This window comes from Asterias amurensis, chromosome 5 (genome assembly GCF_032118995.1).
Source record: "Asterias amurensis chromosome 5, ASM3211899v1".
Lineage (NCBI taxonomy): Eukaryota > Metazoa > Echinodermata > Asteroidea > Forcipulatida > Asteriidae > Asterias > Asterias amurensis.
Genome location: NC_092652.1, coordinates 22,171,412 through 22,188,639, shown reverse-complemented (window position 1 = coordinate 22,188,639; position 17,228 = coordinate 22,171,412). Strand labels below are relative to the sequence as shown.

Here is a 17,228-nt window from a genome sequence, read left to right as displayed (position 1 = left end):
CACTCGTACAGAATGATGTTTCACAGAATACCATGATACTAAAAAACACTTCTAGTAGAAAAGGACAGAGTTAGTGAAATTGTGGCAATAATCCCCGGTAAAGCGTTTACTTGATTTGGGAATACGGGCGCAAAGGACAAAAACATTTACAGACGTGTGGATGCAAGTTTAGCCAAGTGTTATTGTGACTTTATTTTGGGCGCTCCCCTATAATGAGAGAGTGGCACTGAACTCAACGTTGTTGCTCTGTTTTTTTTCGTTGTGTGTTGTGGTTGTCCCACTTGTATTCAGCCAATGAATTAGCATATATATTTTTTAAAATAGTCCGGTCCCTTATTTTATTTACATTTTAAATAATTCTTTTTTTAGTTGTTTTAATAATCTAGTCTAAATGTTTGTAATATATTTATATGTTCAGTCTCATGCAATAGGCTTTGATAAATTATTTGTCTAAATGATATATTTTTAATATTTTTGTATGTACAGCCACATGCAATTTGGCCCTTGGACCACAATTTGTGTTTTTTAATAAATGATAATAAATGAAAAAATATATATACGAGTTGTTTGCTAATGAAAAATTGAAATTATAATCAGTAAGAAAATATTAAAGACTATTCACTGAGATACTTTTAAACTGTATTAATTCTTTTTCTTTGTTTCAGTCGACCCCCGCAATGCACCAAACGCGAGCCTATCCTGGGCGCCAGTTGGGATTAAACTTGTAAATACCAAATGTTGAAAATGGTATTAAACGTCGTTCAGTGCAAGGGGTCAATTACTTACTTTGTTTCAAATAACGTTTTTTTGTATACTGCTATAGCTTATTGTTTCATCAGATTTTTTTTATTGCCCCTTTGGCCGCCCATATAAAGAGCAAGGGTTTTGCTGTCTAGTTTCTTGTTAAATGTCCCGTGTTTTACGTTGAGAAACACGCAGTGGGACAGACTAGTATCACACGTGTACAGTAGAAGCCTTTCTCAAAGTTTGCGGCTCGAGCTACTTCTGCGCAAAATTAAAATAACGCCGGTGAGTGATACAGCTCGCGCAAAGTGTTAAAGAGCATGTTTTAAAAATTGCGCCCATAGCCAGTGCTCTGGCTTCCGGGGTTGTCCCACCGCAAAGTTCTTCTCTAGAATTCTTCCGATCATCAGGAACAGCAGACCTTTGATTCCGAAGAGTCAGGAAACAACATGGCTGATGCAAATGCAAACGCAGACCCGTCAGGGGAAGGGTGAGTGCAGTGGAGTGATGTAAAATTAATGTTTCTTGTCCGTATTGTGCACAGTGTTGCCATGCAATCTGTTCAGCTATATTGGAATACAAAATGATGCAATACTCTGACTGACATGACTGATGATGATAGAATGTACTTAATTTAAAAGTCATATGTATTTAATATTATTACATCTCCGTGGTCATATCATACAAAAATACTGGTCTATTGACAGGGGGCTGTCTATTATAAATACCGTCCATGTTTCTTTGGAAATAATGATGCAATTTTAATATACAAAATCATAATGTCAAAAGATAATGATGATTATTATACTACACTTTACTACAGCATAGACAGGCCTTACTTGCTATATTATTACTACTACTTACTAGCTGGATCATATTTAATAATATAATTTAATGTTTGGAAAAGTTTCCGGATAACTTTCCGTATGGCGCCACCACTTTTTCACTCATTTTTACAAAAAGGGATATATCAATCAGGTAAATTAGATACTATATTATTTTATTTCGAATGAAAAAGTGGTGGCGCCATACGGAAACTTTTCCAAGTTTCCGTATGGCGCCACCACTTTTTCATTCGATATGAAATAATATAGTATCTAATTTACCTCAATGAGATATCCCTTTTTGTAAAAATTAGTGAAAAAGTGGTGGCGCCATACGGAAAGTTATCCTAATGTTTATATCATTCACTCTATACTTAATAAAACCCTTTTTATAGCTCCATGGGAAAATTTAATTTTAAAAAGATTTACACTCAACATTTCAGATTTTGGTTCATGGGATGATGGGTACTTCTATCTACGTAGAAACAGAAGTAGGAAGATAGGATGATGGGCATTGTGGGGCGACTCATCAAACAATATTGAAACTGACCATGCTGACAGATATAAAACGAGAGTAGTGCTATGTAGACGCAAGTCTATTATTTTTACCAATTGCACTAACTAGTAATTCGCTATTTAATTCAGTTGACTAATTGAGATAAAAATGTTGGTTATTAATCAAATCTGAAATCAGTTAAGGTCACGGCGCAAATTTTTGGATCCATCCATGGTCAGTTCCTGTCCTTTCCTAACAATAGGCCTATATTTATTTTCTTTTTCTTTTTCTTTTTGACAGAGTTATTTCCAAGAAAGCTTTGAAGAAACAGCAGAAGGAAGCAGAAAAAGCAGCAAAGAAAGCTGAACGGCAGGCACAAAAGGTAACTCAGTCAAAAATGTTGATCTCTCGCTGCTCTTTTTCCATATTCCAATTTCATACAGTTGTTTAAAGGCAGTGGTGTGGTGACTATCGGTAATTACTTAAAATAATTATTAGCATAAAGCCTTACTTAGTAATGAGTATTGGGGAGAGGTTATAAAACATTTTGAGACACGGCTCCCTCTAAGGTATAACATCGTTTTTGAGAAAGAAGTAATTTTCCGCGAATTTGGTTTCAAGACTTCAGGTTTAGAACTTGAGGTCTCGAAATCAAGCATCTGAAAGCACACAACTTTGTGTCACAAGGGTGTTTTTTCTCTCATTATTATGTCGCGACTTCGATGACCAATTGAGCTCAAATTTTCACAGGTTTGTGATTTTATGCATATGTTGAGATGCACCAAGTAAGAAGACTTGTCTTTGACAATTGCCAAAAGTGTCCAGTGTCTTTAATGCACCTTATTTTTTACCGCATGAGGGCGCTCTCAAGCATATTATTTATGTCACTTCCGGGGGTATCATTCATACCAAAACAGTTATTACTGGGTGTAAGACATTACTACCATCCACAGACATCATAACAATAATGGACAAAGATCTTTAAAGGAGCCATTACAACCCACCTCTGAAGCAACTTAGTGGAAACTGTCTTCTTTCTAAAAAACTACGTACTTCAGAGGGAGCTGTTTCTCACAATGTTTTATACTACAACAGCTCCCCATTACTCCTTACCAAGTATGATTTTATGTTAGTAATTATTTTGAGTAGTTACCAATAGTGTCCACTGCCTTTAAAATTATTACAAACGGTGGGTTTATCATTATTTTGTTGTGATTTTAACGACAGATTGAGCCTTTCAAACTTTCACATGTTTCTTATTTTTCTTGTAGGCCCATAACTCTTGCCACACACAGTGTAGAATCTGTTAAAGCTTTGACAAAAAAACAATGTTGGCTGCATGCTGTAAGCTCAGGCACCTGTTTTTTAACAAATTTTGCTGAGTTAAATAACTTTGTTTTAGACAGAGGAAGTAGAGTAAATTTTTACAGAGCCCCTATGGCCTCCTATAGGTAATCTATACACATTTATAAATCATGAACCCCAAGTTAGATTTGTTTTTCTAGCAAAAGGATACATGTGTTTTCACTGAGGCCACTTGAATGTATTTGTTTAAGTATTTATTTATTGATTGATTATATTTACATAAATGTATTTTTATCTTAGGCATCAGAAGCAGATGTTGTCGAAGAAGATGACTATGCAAAAGACCGATATGGCATTCCAAGAATGGTGCAGTCCCATGAGAAACCAGGTGGGTCAAGAAATCTGTAATTACTTATCGACATTCCAAACCCTGTGGATCCAGCTTCTGGGGATCCAACCTCTGGGGATTAAACTCTAGGATCAAACCTCTTGGGATCCAACCCTTTGAATCCAGCCCTGGGAACCAACCCTGGGGATTTAACCCATGGGGGATTTAACCCCTGGGGGATTTAACCCCGGGGATCTTACCTACATACATGTAGGTGATCCAACCTCTTGTCTTGGGATCCAATCATGGAGATCCAACCCTGGGATCAAACCATGGGATCCAACAGAGGGGATCTAACCCAAGGGATTAAATCCTAGGATCTAACCCCGGGGGAACTGACCCTTGCGGGATTGGACCCCGGAGGTATAACCCTGGGGATCCTACCCTAGGGATCAAACCTCTTGGGATCCAATCCCAGGCCTGAGGATCCAACCTTGTGGACCAAACCCTGGGATCTAACCCGGAAATCCAACCAGGGAATCTTATCCCGGGGGACCTGAACCTAGGTATCTGACACAAGAGATCCAACCCAAGGGAACGAGGGGATCCAACCCATTGGGATCTAATCCTGGGAATCTAACCTTGGGGACCGACCCTCTCAACTCTTGGAACTGCTATGTTGTTGTGAAGAATCATGTCCTCAAGTGAATTACTAGACTCTTCTAAATGGGGTTCAAACAGAATTTTGAGAGGAAAATGTGTGTAGTTGATTTAGAAAAAAAAGACATCAAAATGGAAGAACTCTTAAGTAGGATTTGAAACTTTGCATGGTGGAGATAAGATATAGAAGGGTTTGCGGTAACACCATGTAATAACAATCTCTAAATGAGTTGGGATGGTTCTGAAAAGAACCGTTGGATTAACTCGACGTTTCGATCAGTATGCTCTGATCGTCTTCTGGAGAATGCTGGACTCTGATGCTGCATGCTGCTTAAGTACTAGGCGGTGGATCAGCGGTGATGCATGTAGGCGGGAAATATAAGAACTCTTATTTATCAAAATTGTCTGTGACTTGGCAGGTAAACTCAACTCTGTATTTTAATGCTGATCCTATATCTTTTTTAGCAGAATAAAAGTTCACAAAATAATGAGTAACTTTGCATGATCCATTCTCTGTTAGTTTTCAGTTGGTAAATTTACTAATGTTTATTCCTTTAGATCGTAAGCTGGTGAAGGTTGATACTTTGACCTCTGCCCTCGCTGATCAGACTGTTTGGATACGTGCAAGGCTACATACTTCCCGCGGCAAAGGTAATAATTGTTTCTAAAACCAAACTCAGTGAAGTATCCTAGCCTAGCAGTAGGCTTGGGCTATAACAAAGCCGATTCCGAAAATTGAGAACCGAAACCGAGTACCCGCTTTTGTCAGTCCAGATTACAAAAGGTCGAGTCATAAAATGTCTGTTTGGAGCTGGTTGAGGGACCAAACCAACTCTAAAAGTTCAGAACTGATTGTTGTAAGCATTGACTACAAAGACACGATATCAGATTGACTTGGGGCATTACCAGTTAAAATAGATCAGCTCAATTTTGTGTGTGTGTGGGCTTGGGACCTGGGGGCTTAATGTTTCATATTAGTGGAACCGGGTCTGACTCGGAACCAAGTTATTTTCAGAGCTGGAACCCATTCCTAAATATCTGGTAACTGCCCAAGCATACTGGAGAGTGAGACCTTGTCAAATAATAGTTGGACCACCTAACTGTAGCTGGGCATCCCATTTATAGTTGGGCAGACATCGATTTCTGAAACTGCCCAAGCCAAACCAATGTTGGACCACCTATAGTTGGGCATCCCAGCTATAGTTGGGCAGACATCAATGTGGGGTAAATAATAATAAATAATAATAATAATTAAGCCATAAAGAGAAAACAAAATTATTTCAAAATACTCAATTACTTGAAGGCTGCCACTTTAATCTACCCTTGTACAGTCTTTCTGGAAGACTTTTTTAAAATTATATATTACCCTCAAGAAAGACGTTGCTCAGGAAGAAATGTCAGGCCTCTAACTGTAATTTTTGCATTTACACCATCCTTTTGCTCGGTAAGGAGTTTGTAACAGCTTACTTTATTTTCTTCCTGTAAGTGCTCATTGCTATTAAATGTGATTCGTTTCAATTTTGTGTGACAGGCAAGCAGTGTTTTGTGGTTTTACGTCAGCAGCAATTTACCATACAGGGTATCCTTAATGTCAATGACACCATAAGCAAAGCAATGGTCAAGTTTACCTGTGGGTGAGTATCTCGTTAGCATTTGCATACCAGATCTTAAAGGGTATGGGTATTTTTTGCACAATGCCACATATAACTTGTACACAGTTTGAAGATAATGATAGTAGAACACTTTCCTGAAAATATTACTTGGTGAGGTGCTGTAGTTTTCCTGACTTGTTTTCCTCATTTCTCAAAAACTACAGCACCTCAGCAAGTATTGTTTTAACCCAATAGCAACTAATAGCGCTATTCATCAAGCTGCTTTGATTAAAGTACTGAAAACACGGACTGTTGCTCTGGCGGTTTCATTCATTACAGGCAGTATTAGGCTGGGCGTTTATTTTGGCGGAGGGTTAAGGGAAGCTTTCTACCGTCATTATCTTCAAACCGTTTAAGTTTAAAGTGAATCTGCGGACATTGTGTATTGTGTCCTACAAAGATTACCTAGACCCCCCCCCCCCCCCTCAGAGAAGAAGCAAACCTTATAACACATGCTTAAAGTTACCCTTCTTATGGTTTAAATGAATGTTTTTTATCAAGGTTTACATTTTGTACTGTTTTCAAAAAAACATATTCAGGTTTAGTCAAACGTTCTTTATCTTTAGTACATGCCAGTGCCGATCCTCCGGAGATTTGTAAGGTACTATCTAATGTACTTCTAATATTGAGCTACATGTGTATAGTGCATCTAAAAAGAAATGGTGGTATTGGTTTATCAAATGATGTGGTCCTCTGTCATTAAAAGAAAAAAACACAAAAGAATTGTACACAAAATACCTGGGCGCACTGCTGACATTGAGTAGCAAATGATGATCTTTGAGTAGCAACACCTTTTGTGTAGCATTTTGCTCTGCTGTACGAAGGAAATCGTTCACTGCCACCTCATTTGACTAAACAACCATTGAGTGATGGCACCTGTCCTTTTTAGTTTCCTAGTAGCTCATTCTAAGGAGTAAAACAAATACTAGTTTAAGATATTTTTTTTTCTTACCATCTAAACTTTGAACTTATTTAAACCTGCAGTGTATCCAAGGAGTCCATCGTGGATGTTGAAGGTACTGTTGCAGTTGTAGGCCAAAAGATTGAGAGCTGCACGCAGCAAGATGTAGAGCTACGTATCCAGAGGGTAGGTATTGCAAAGTCATCAAACCCAACCCAACACATCTGAGTCGCTTAACCAAAAGGAATTTCCAACCTTTCAAAAACCTGTGGTCACAAAGTCTTGAGTGGAGTTCTGCCCGAGTAGCAACAACTTTATATAAATTTATTCCAAACTGTGTCATTTTAATGATTGTGCAAACAGATTCCAGCGGACAGTCAAAAGTGTGTGTAGGGAATGGTAGCATGCAAAGGGTCAAAAACCATAAATTACAGCCTTTACCTGACATTGTACATGTGATGGAATGCTGTGGCGAAGCAGTACAGTTCATCAGACTAAATTTCTGGTGGCTAAGTTTGTTGGGGTGTGGGTCCGAATCCCGGCCATGACACTTCAATTCTTGTGCGAGTCACTTATTGAAGTTGCCTCTCCCAACCCGTGGGTATATTGGTACATGTGAGGGGCAGAGATGGTTCTTGTGATTGTATCCTGTGCGCTACTTGGCATGGCAAGCTACATACATACTCCCCAAGGAGCTTTAGATGGTTTTAGGTAGGACATAAATGGTCCAGTGACCAGGTTAATAATGTTCAGGCGCCTTGAGTGTCAACATTTTTGCTTACCGGTGCTCTATAAATGTCCTTTGTTATTATTTTGATTATGCTTACTCTATGCAATAACAAAATGTGTGTTTGAGTATTATTTTCCGCTACGTCTTAGTTTAAGCAATTTGATTTGAAAATACGATAAACTGTTTCTTTGATAACAATTTCTTTGATGAGACCACTTTGTAGACCATCACATTGTGCTAAGGACTTGGTCTCATAATTCAAACGTACTCCTACATACCTTGCAGGAAATACTGTTTATTGCAGCGCCAGGAGCGTAACTGTGTGATGGATAGGCGCTCTATGTAACTCCTCTATGCAACAAGCCACTATTATGTTATTGTTATTTAATTTGATATTTTCTTGACTGATTTTTATTGACCTGGCAGTTTTACGTCATCAGCCAATCTCTTCCCCGCCTCCCTTTGCAAATTGAAGATGCTTCTCGCCCCAAAGGGGATGAGGAAGAAGGAGGCCAAGCACCTACGGTCAACCAAGACACCAGGCTGGACAATCGTATACTGGACCTAAGGGTAGGTTGGCGCCGTAGCTCACACCAGGGATGTGGTGTCTCTATTTTTAAGCAGAAGCTCTTTTTTTATTTATTTTTTTATTTAATGAAGATAGAACCATGTGAAACATCCAGAATTGCAAGGTAGGGCTTTTCAAAAGCAAAGGTAAATGTATGTGAGCAGGTTTTGATGAAAAAACTGGGACTTTTTTTTGCTGTTTTCTCAATTGTAGATACTGTGCTCAACTGAAACTTTCCATTTTCTGCACTTTTCTTCACTTTGCCTATTGTTGAAATGCTGTGAAATTTAAAATGCCGTGTGAACTTTTCCCCCTGATATAGACCCCAACCAACCAGGCTATTTTCCGTCTTGAAGGAGGCGTCTGTCAACTGTTCAGGGAATCCCTCAGAAAGCGTGACTTTGTTGAGATCCACACTCCCAAGATTATATCTGGTGAGGTTAAACTTTGGCTTTGCAGGCCCCTTTTAGGTCTTGCAAGAGCTCAGTTCTTGTAGAAACCAATTTCATTCAACTTCTGAGCTTAACTCGACACCAAAGAGCCTGAACTCAAAACAAAAATAAAATATGAAATATGGGTACGCATTGATTTTGCAGTTGCGTGCGGACGCGTTAACTCCTGTTCATACTATCTTGCACTGCAAGGATCTTTCCTGTATATTTGATTAATCCTTGCATTTCTAAGACACAGCAGTATTCTGAGGAAGTCGTAGCTTTGACAGAGAGACAAAAAGTTGTACTGGTGTCTGCAGTGTCAACAATAATAAACATGTTTTAAAATAACTTTTTGTTTTGTCTGTTTCAGCCGCTAGTGAGGGTGGAGCTAATGTATTCACAGTGTCTTACTTTAAGACCAATGCGTTCCTTGCTCAGTCTCCTCAGCTGTACAAGCAGATGGCAATCTCAGCCGATTTTAACAAAGTCTTCACTGTCGGAGCAGGTGAGTTATTTATCAAGATGAGTTTGTGTTCAACAACAATGATAAAAATGTCAACGGGTTATTTCGATTAGCTTCCCTGTGTTGACCCGGCAATGCTCACTCGGGTGAGCCCCCGACAAGAGCTAATCAAGTGATCACTCACCCTCTCGTGGTAACTTCATGCACCTCGGGCCATCCCCAAGTGACCCGCTCCACAACAAGCAGGGCTCTATGTCCCGACCTGGGTGAGCCCCTGGAATGCCGTCAAAGCTATTTGAACTAACCGGGGGCAGACCGGGGTCGACCCGGGGAAGCTTATCGAACGCACCCAATATTTATATAGGGCTTATTACTGGTGTTTCTAAGCGCATGATTAACCTTACATAACAAAGAGATGAGTGTTCAATAGAGATCTGAATGAGCCAGTAAGGGTAGCTTGAGGGATTTTGAGTTGAAGATTGTGCAGCTGAGGTGAAAGCTTGTTGACCATAGCAATTATAAGTACGTTGACCATTTGAAAGTTGATGTTGTGAGTTGTGATGACCATAAATTGAGGGAATGCATTGGGACTTTTGGAGAAATTGGACATTGGACCCCAATAAGATATTGGCTTTTCTGGGTTATCCTTGGATAAATTTGATTCTATTTTGGTTTATCTTTATTCATTGTTTTTTTCTCCTGTTGTTGTGTATGTAATTTTTGACATGTTTTTTATCCGAACACATTCAATCAATCAATGTACAAAAGTCAAACTTGAAGTCAACCCAGACTCCTTTCCCACTCAATAATCCCCTTTGCTAATGATTGCAATCTGTTCAGTGTTCCGAGCGGAGGATTCCAACACCCATCGTCATCTGACTGAGTTTGTTGGTCTGGATCTGGAGATGGCATTTGACTATCACTACCATGAGGTATGTTTTTTGATTTAATTTGTGTTGTTTGTATTTTGGTGCAAGTTGTAATGGAATTTTTAAAGGCAGTGGACACTATTGGTAATTACTCAAAATAATTATTAGCATAAAACCTTATTCGGTAACAAATAATGGGGAGAGGATAGTAGTATATAAAACATCGTGAGAAATGGCTCCCTCTGAAGTGAAGTAGTTTTCGAGAAAGAAGTAATTTTCCACGAATTTGATTTCAAGAACTCAGATTTAGAATTTGAGTCTCAAAATCAAGCATCTGAAAGCACACAACTTTGTGTGACAAGGGTGTTTTTTTATTTTTTTATTATCTAGCAACTTCGACGACCAGTTGAGCTCAAATTTTCACAGGTTTGTTATGCTTATGTTGAGATACACCAAGTGAGAAGACTGGTCTTTGACAATTACCAATAGTGTCCAGTGTCTTAAGCGAATTTGTGCCTTTGAACATCCTCGGCTTGAGAGGTCACACTGGAAATGTAGTTAACCAGGGATGCCAGTTTTCCGACTATTGCCGGATTCCGGATTGTGAAAATTTTCCCCAACGTTTTCCGACGCTCTGCTTCATCAGGCCGGAGAAAACAGATTTACGACGCTCGCTTGGAACGACTCGTTTTTAATGATAATATGTTTTGGTAGCAAGCAAGGAAAGAGTCACTGGCATCCCTGAAAAACTATTATTGTTCTAATTTTAGCAGCTCCCTAAGGATTTGTATTTAGAATTTAGGATGCATTACCTTTTGGCATCACTGAAAGGAATTACTATTCCTGTACACCAAATACTTCATTATTGTATTTGTTTATTAATTTAAAAGGTACTTGATGTTATCGGTGGAATGTTCAACGATATCTTCCGCGGCCTTCGTGATCTGTTTGCCACTGAGATCGCTACTGTCAACAAGCAGTTCCCTGCGGAGCCATTTAAATTTCTGGATCCACCACTGCGTCTTGAGTACCTTGAAGGGGTCAAGATGCTGAAGGAGGCAGGAGTTGAGATGGGGGAGGAAGACGATCTGAGGTATGACTCTAAATACTTATGTGCACAGCCAAAATCATAATAATCATAATAAAAAAAAAGTTAAAATTCTTACATACATGTACATGTACGTGTAGCACACTTTCGATAATCGTCTCAGTGCGCTTTACATCAGTGCTTTGGTCATTGGGCCAATAACATCCCTTTTAGTATGCATCTGAAAGGGTGGTGTTTTTTCTCTCGTTACTTTCTTGCAACCTCGAGTCCAATTTTTCACAGATTTTTTATTTTATTCATGTGTTGGGATACACCAAGTGAGAAGACTGGTCTTTGACAATAACCAAACTTGCAATCCTCACTGAAAGACACATGGGTACCTGTAAGAATGTTAGAGAGCTGTGATATTTATCTGGTAATGATCGTGCCCGTGAATGGTTGTTGTTATCATTCCTTTCTAAAACTTTGAATCAATAATCTTAGATTGGAGCTACTATTTGCTTATGTTCTTGATGTGTGATAGGGGTGTTCAGTTTCTTAGTGCAAGGGATCCCTCTTTGGAGGTGGCTTTATTTCTTAGTGAGGTTTCAATGTGTGGGAGGGTTCTCAGCTTTTAATGGCACATAATTCAGCTGTATGCTGCTACCGAGAGTTAGCACCAAGATTAGGGCAAGAAGGCTGAGACTAGCAGGTCACTGTCTCAGACATGATGAGCTGGCAGCGAGCAAGCTTGTGCTTTGGGCCCCTACTCAAGGTCACTGTTCCCGAGGTAGACCACAAACCACCTATGTGGACACCTTGTGCCGGGACTCTGGACTGCGTCGGGAAGAGCTGCGTACAGCAATGGAGGACCAACGTGTTTGGAGGGCCATCATCCGATGCTCCGCATCGACTGAATGAATGAATGCTGCTAGTTGGTTTTCCAATAAAAAAGAATGTATGAATGAATGAATGAATTTTTCTGTTTTTCTTTTGTCTCTCTTTTGATTATAGTACTCCAAATGAGAAGCTCCTGGGGCGTCTAGTCCGGGCTAAGTACGACACCGACTTCTACATACTGGACAAATATCCACTGGCTGTTCGACCGTTCTACACCATGCCTGACCCTAATAACCCTGTAAGTGTTTTGTAGATTCATTTAAAGGTACAGTTGTCTCTCGTTAGTACTATGTCCATCAGAGTTGCCCATTTTCCTTGTATAATTACCCGTATCTTATCTTATCACGTTGCCTTGGATCGGACGAGTTGGTCTATTAAAAGCATTTTAAACCGTTTTTTTATGAAATGCATATGGTTAGAAAGATGTTTTAAAAGTAGAATATAATGATCCACACAAGTATCACTCGAAATTGCCTGGTTTTCCTTTTACGTCGTGAACTATCACTGTCGGCTATTTATGGGAGTCAAAATTTTAACTCCCATAAATGGCCGACCGTGTCAGCCGACAAGGTAAAAAGAAAACCACGCAATTTCGAGGCATATTTGTGTAGATCATTGTATTCTACTTTTACAATATCTTTCTAACCATATACATTTTACAGCAAACGGTTATAGAACGCTTTTCAAAGACCAACTCGACTGATCCAAGGCAACGTGTTCTTTTAAAGGCAGCGCACTGATAATACACATGTCGTCATAGTGCATGCACTACACATATGTGCTTTACAGCATATTTTTGCTTGCCTACCACGGATTGAGTCGCTTCCTTGTACAGATCTTACGAGCATCATGTAAACAAATATATATGATCAATGTATCTTGAATCTTCCTTGCTGGTCTTAACAAGAGTCAATCAAACAGTTGACTCAACTGTAGTTGTTTGAATTAACTGCAGTGTAAATGCTGAGCTCTTTTGTAATGGATTTTACAAAGCTCTAATTTTTAGTACTTTCTGATTTTCCAGTGACAAAATATTTGTGGTTCAATTATTAATGATGTGTTTTGAACAGTGTTACATGATACAAGCTCAGTTTGAAGTATCACTAACAATTGACATGTATTCAAATTTTGCATATTCTATGTATGGTCTTTTACTTAATCCCCTGTTCCTTGACATTGTTGTAGTACCTGTCCGGAAAGAATGCTAGATAAATGCTTTGGTTATTGTCAATAATTGTATAAACATTGAATGACAAATGTATATTTGATGATGAAACTTCCATTGCAAGAAACTACATGTATGATAATTGTGTAGTGTCTTTTCGTTTTGTTTAGGATGGTTTTTTGTTAAATGTTAACATTTTTGGAAGACACTGAAAACTCATTTAATATGCAGTTTATTATTTTTGTGTTAAAGCACCTTTGAACATACTTTTCTTATGCAGTGTATAAAGATGTTATATCAGAATGTAATTGATTGATTAAATTGATTTAATTGACTTATTTGATTTGATTGGTTTAATTAATTTGATTTGATGATTTGATTGATTTATTGTCGAATTGATTGATTGATTGATTGATTGATTGATTGATTGTTTGGTTGGTTAATTGATTGAAAGGCTTTGGAGCATTTTTCAGGTTATCCTCCCACCTTGGATGTTCAATTCATTAGCAATAACTCACTTTCTATTCTAATCGTGTTTTCAGAAATATTCCAACTCCTATGATATGTTTATGAGGGGAGAGGAGATCCTGTCTGGAGCTCAGCGAATTCACGATCCGGAATATCTGTCCGAGAGGGCCAAGCATCATGAGATAGGTAAGACTAACTAATCTCAACAAGACGATTCTGAAACTATAGGAGGGTTTAGCTTCTCAGTTTCAGTAAGTCATCTTATCTTTGTCAGGTACCATGTACTTCTTCTGTGGTTCAAAAGTCATCTTCGCTACTCTGCGGCAATAGAATTTAGCAAGAACAACTCTACCTGGCAAGTAGATACCCACTTGGTGTGACCGCAAACCAAACATATATTGATACCTCACCATGCAATGCCTCAAATCCTATATATGATTATAATGATTAGTCCGCTTGTTCCATATAATTTGACTGGATTTGATAAAGAAATGAATGATTCTGTTATCCTCATAAAGCATATACTGGAGTTCTGTCGATAGGTTATAAACATGTTATTTGACATTGTCTTTCATACACAGATTTGGAGACCATCAAATCCTACATTGACTCCTTCCGTTTTGGAGCGCCCCCACATGGCGGTGGTGGCATCGGTATGGAACGCGTCTGTATGCTGTACCTTGGCTTGGACAACATACGCAAGACTTCTCTGTTTCCTCGTGACCCCAAAAGGTTGACCCCATAGGGCGTACTAATATGCACTGCACGTACAATGATAGGCATCTATCATGCAGCCACCTGTATCTTGTTCCTGGTATTGACCCCTTGCACACACGTCACACGCGGCGACTGTGCCACGCTCACAATACTGGTCACACGCGGCCACTGTGCCAGGCTCACCATACTGGTCACACACGGGCACTGTGCCACGCTCACCATACTGGTCACACGCGGCCACTGTGCCACGCTCACCATACTGGTCACACGCGGGCACTGTGCCACGCTCACCATACTGGTCACACGCGGCCACTGTGCCACGCTCACCATACTGGTGGGCAATAGGTTTACATTACGTGTAAACGCTGCGTCGCCTAAAATGCGCACTTCACTGAATAACGCATAGAGTGCCATTGCCCACCAGTATGGCAGGCTGATGATGACGTCAGGTGAATTGGGTCAATACTACAGTAATCTTTAATACGGATTATATCACTCAAAAGGAGGGGGGCACAGGCTACTTTGAGCAGTTGGCTACATTGAGCAAGTTCGGCTGAGCAACTAGACATGACCAGAAACTGGTTAGTCTTGTCTGTGTTGTCAATAAGTTGCTACACTAACTTGCTCATGGACAGTGATATACCTCCACTATTCAGCCAACTACCTCTTGTTCCCCATATCATTAATACTGATTTCCATCACTCAAAGGGATGGGGCACAGACTACTTAATCAGGATGGCCTCTATCAGTGGAATGGCGCGCGATGAAGGTCAATTGAGTTAACACTTAAAATAAAAGGTAGTACAGATTTATCATAGACAGTATTATAATCAAACAAGAATATGACGTTTTAGTTGTTTTCAGTATTGTAACTGAAGTTCCATATGGAATAATCATTACAAAATAAATACTTTTAAAATTCACAAATGAGAATGATGATGTCTTGTTTCATACTACTATGCAAAATAAGTAGGGTTTGAAACTTTACAAGGTGGAAGTATAACTAAGAGAGGTTTGCGCTAGCACCATGGGAATGTCTCTTTTGAGTAGTGTTACTCACGGTCAAGTGTTACTGGAAAGAACTATGCAAAATGTTACTGAGCATGGGGTGTTTTTGCTCGAGTCAAAGCAGTCAGTGGGGGCTTGTCAGTCTCTTAGAGAAACGATTGTACAATAAACAGGCCGTTATGGGCAGTGGACACTATTGGTATTTACTCAAAATAATTGTTAGCATTAAAACTTACTTGGTAACGAGTAATGGGGAGCTGGGGGAAATGGCTCTCTCTGAAGTAATTTAGTTTTTGAGAAAGAAGTAATTTTCCATGAACTTGATTTCGTGACCTCCGAATTAGATTTTGATGTCTCGAAATCCAAGCATCTGCAAGCACACAACTTCGTGTGACAGGGTGTATTTTCCTTTCACTATTATCTCACAACTTCTACGACCAATTGAGCTCAAATTTTCACAGGTTAGTTATTTTATGCATATGTTGAGATATACCAAGTGAGAAGACTTGTCTTTGACAGTTACCAATATTGTCCAGTGTCTTAAAACTACACTCGCAAGTAGTGTTTTTGCTGAGACATTGGACTGTGGTTGTGCTTTAAGTACACACATCCCTTGACAACCATTGGGATTATTATGTTCCACCCATTATAATGGGTGTGACATAATGGCCAATGTAGGCCAACAAACCATTATGTAAAAAACAAAAACGACCCATTCATGTCATACAAATCATAACGTCCCACAAACTGCCATTGAGGTAAACCTTTTACCTGCTTGCTGCTGTTAATTCTATTATTGGGAAACATTTTGGTGTGTTTTGTTTTTCTTCTTTTTTTTTGCTTTTAAAATTATGTATCGCTTTATGGGGCGCAATGTCTTACTCTGTTTATTTTATTGTTAACAATTTCTCTCTTATTTTGAAGAATTCGTTCTTGGGCTGGAGGTTGGGGAGTAGGTAAATATATAACTGTATGAACACATTTTCAACACATATTTGTCTTGTTCGTATTGCTCATTAAAACGTTGCTAGACCACTGGTCGATTTCGTGTAGAGAGATTTGTTGTTCTTTTTGTGTCATGCAATAAAAATTAAGTGCATTTTTTCTAAATAAATATAATTAGGAATGTATTTGTTTTTCCTTCTGAAACGGACGTTTAATTGACCCGTTAAACGTGTTAATAATCAGGCGTTTTGAGTCATTTACAACACGTTCGTGCCCGAGTGTAGACCGTCAAACAACGCGCTGCCCCAGACGTGACTCGCTAACTAATTCGCTTTTGACTCCGTTGTACGAGGTTGCAAAACCATACTTCGACCCCACGGTATCAAGTAATGCAAGTACCGTGCCAGTAATGTTATGCATGCTACCTTGGGAATTCAAAGCAGGGTGCTTGCGTAAAGAGCCTTGAGACAAGGCTAAGATTAAGATGGTTCTCTCGGCGTAATGGTCTCGAAAGGGACCGAATAAGGTTCCACACATTAAAGCTTTTCATACAATTTCTGATGAGCGATAATGTAGACCTTGATGTCATTAGAACACGGATGACACTTACGAAGAAGACAATAACAATTTCGTCATTCTACTTTCAAAAAAAAGAGGGCTAGACATCATGTAAGGGTCACTTAACTACTAAAAAAAAGATGACGATTTCGTTTTTGAGTGAGATGCATTAAATCTTTAAATTAGGGCAGACTGGTTTAAGAGAAACGTACAGGTGATTAAGACAAGCTTTTACCAAAGGTAAAGGCTTTGTTGCACTAGTTTAATTTTATTTTTCTATCTGCAAAAATTGATTTGTCTCACGACCTGCCGAGGTTGCTTTAAAGTAATAAATAATAATTACAAAAATTACTAGTAAAATGCATTAAACTAGGTGAAACAAATTGAGCAGTTATGAGTCAATTTGAAATAGCCGTCGCAGACTACTTAACAAAAAATACCTATAATTTATGGTGGGGGGGGGGGG

The 17,228-nt window shown here is 39.0% G+C and overlaps 1 protein-coding gene across 1 annotated transcript; it reads left to right on the top strand.

The window, feature by feature from the left end:
• The first annotated feature begins 1,094 nt into the window (after positions 1-1,094).
• LOC139937632 (aspartate--tRNA ligase, cytoplasmic-like) lies at positions 1,095-16,311 on the top strand. The gene is made up of 14 exons (XM_071932872.1): positions 1,095-1,234; positions 2,365-2,446; positions 3,670-3,757; positions 4,916-5,008; positions 5,889-5,991; positions 6,994-7,096; positions 8,067-8,210; positions 8,531-8,642; positions 9,013-9,147; positions 9,946-10,037; positions 10,865-11,067; positions 12,016-12,139; positions 13,609-13,720; positions 14,116-16,311. Exons 1-14 carry the CDS (start codon positions 1,194-1,196, stop codon positions 14,277-14,279), a joined length of 1,596 nt encoding a protein of 531 aa, XP_071788973.1. The 5' UTR covers positions 1,095-1,193; the 3' UTR covers positions 14,280-16,311.
• The last annotated feature ends 917 nt before the right edge of the window (positions 16,312-17,228 follow it).

Coding starts and splice junctions, on each gene's coding strand:
- LOC139937632 (XM_071932872.1), top strand. CDS start 1,194: ATGGCTGATGCAAATGCAAACGCAGACCCGTCAGGGGAAGG. Junction 1,235..2,364: donor GCAGACCCGTCAGGGGAAGG/GTGAGTGCAGTG, acceptor TCTTTTTGACAG/AGTTATTTCCAAGAAAGCTT. Junction 8,211..8,530: donor ATCGTATACTGGACCTAAGG/GTAGGTTGGCGC, acceptor CCCCTGATATAG/ACCCCAACCAACCAGGCTAT.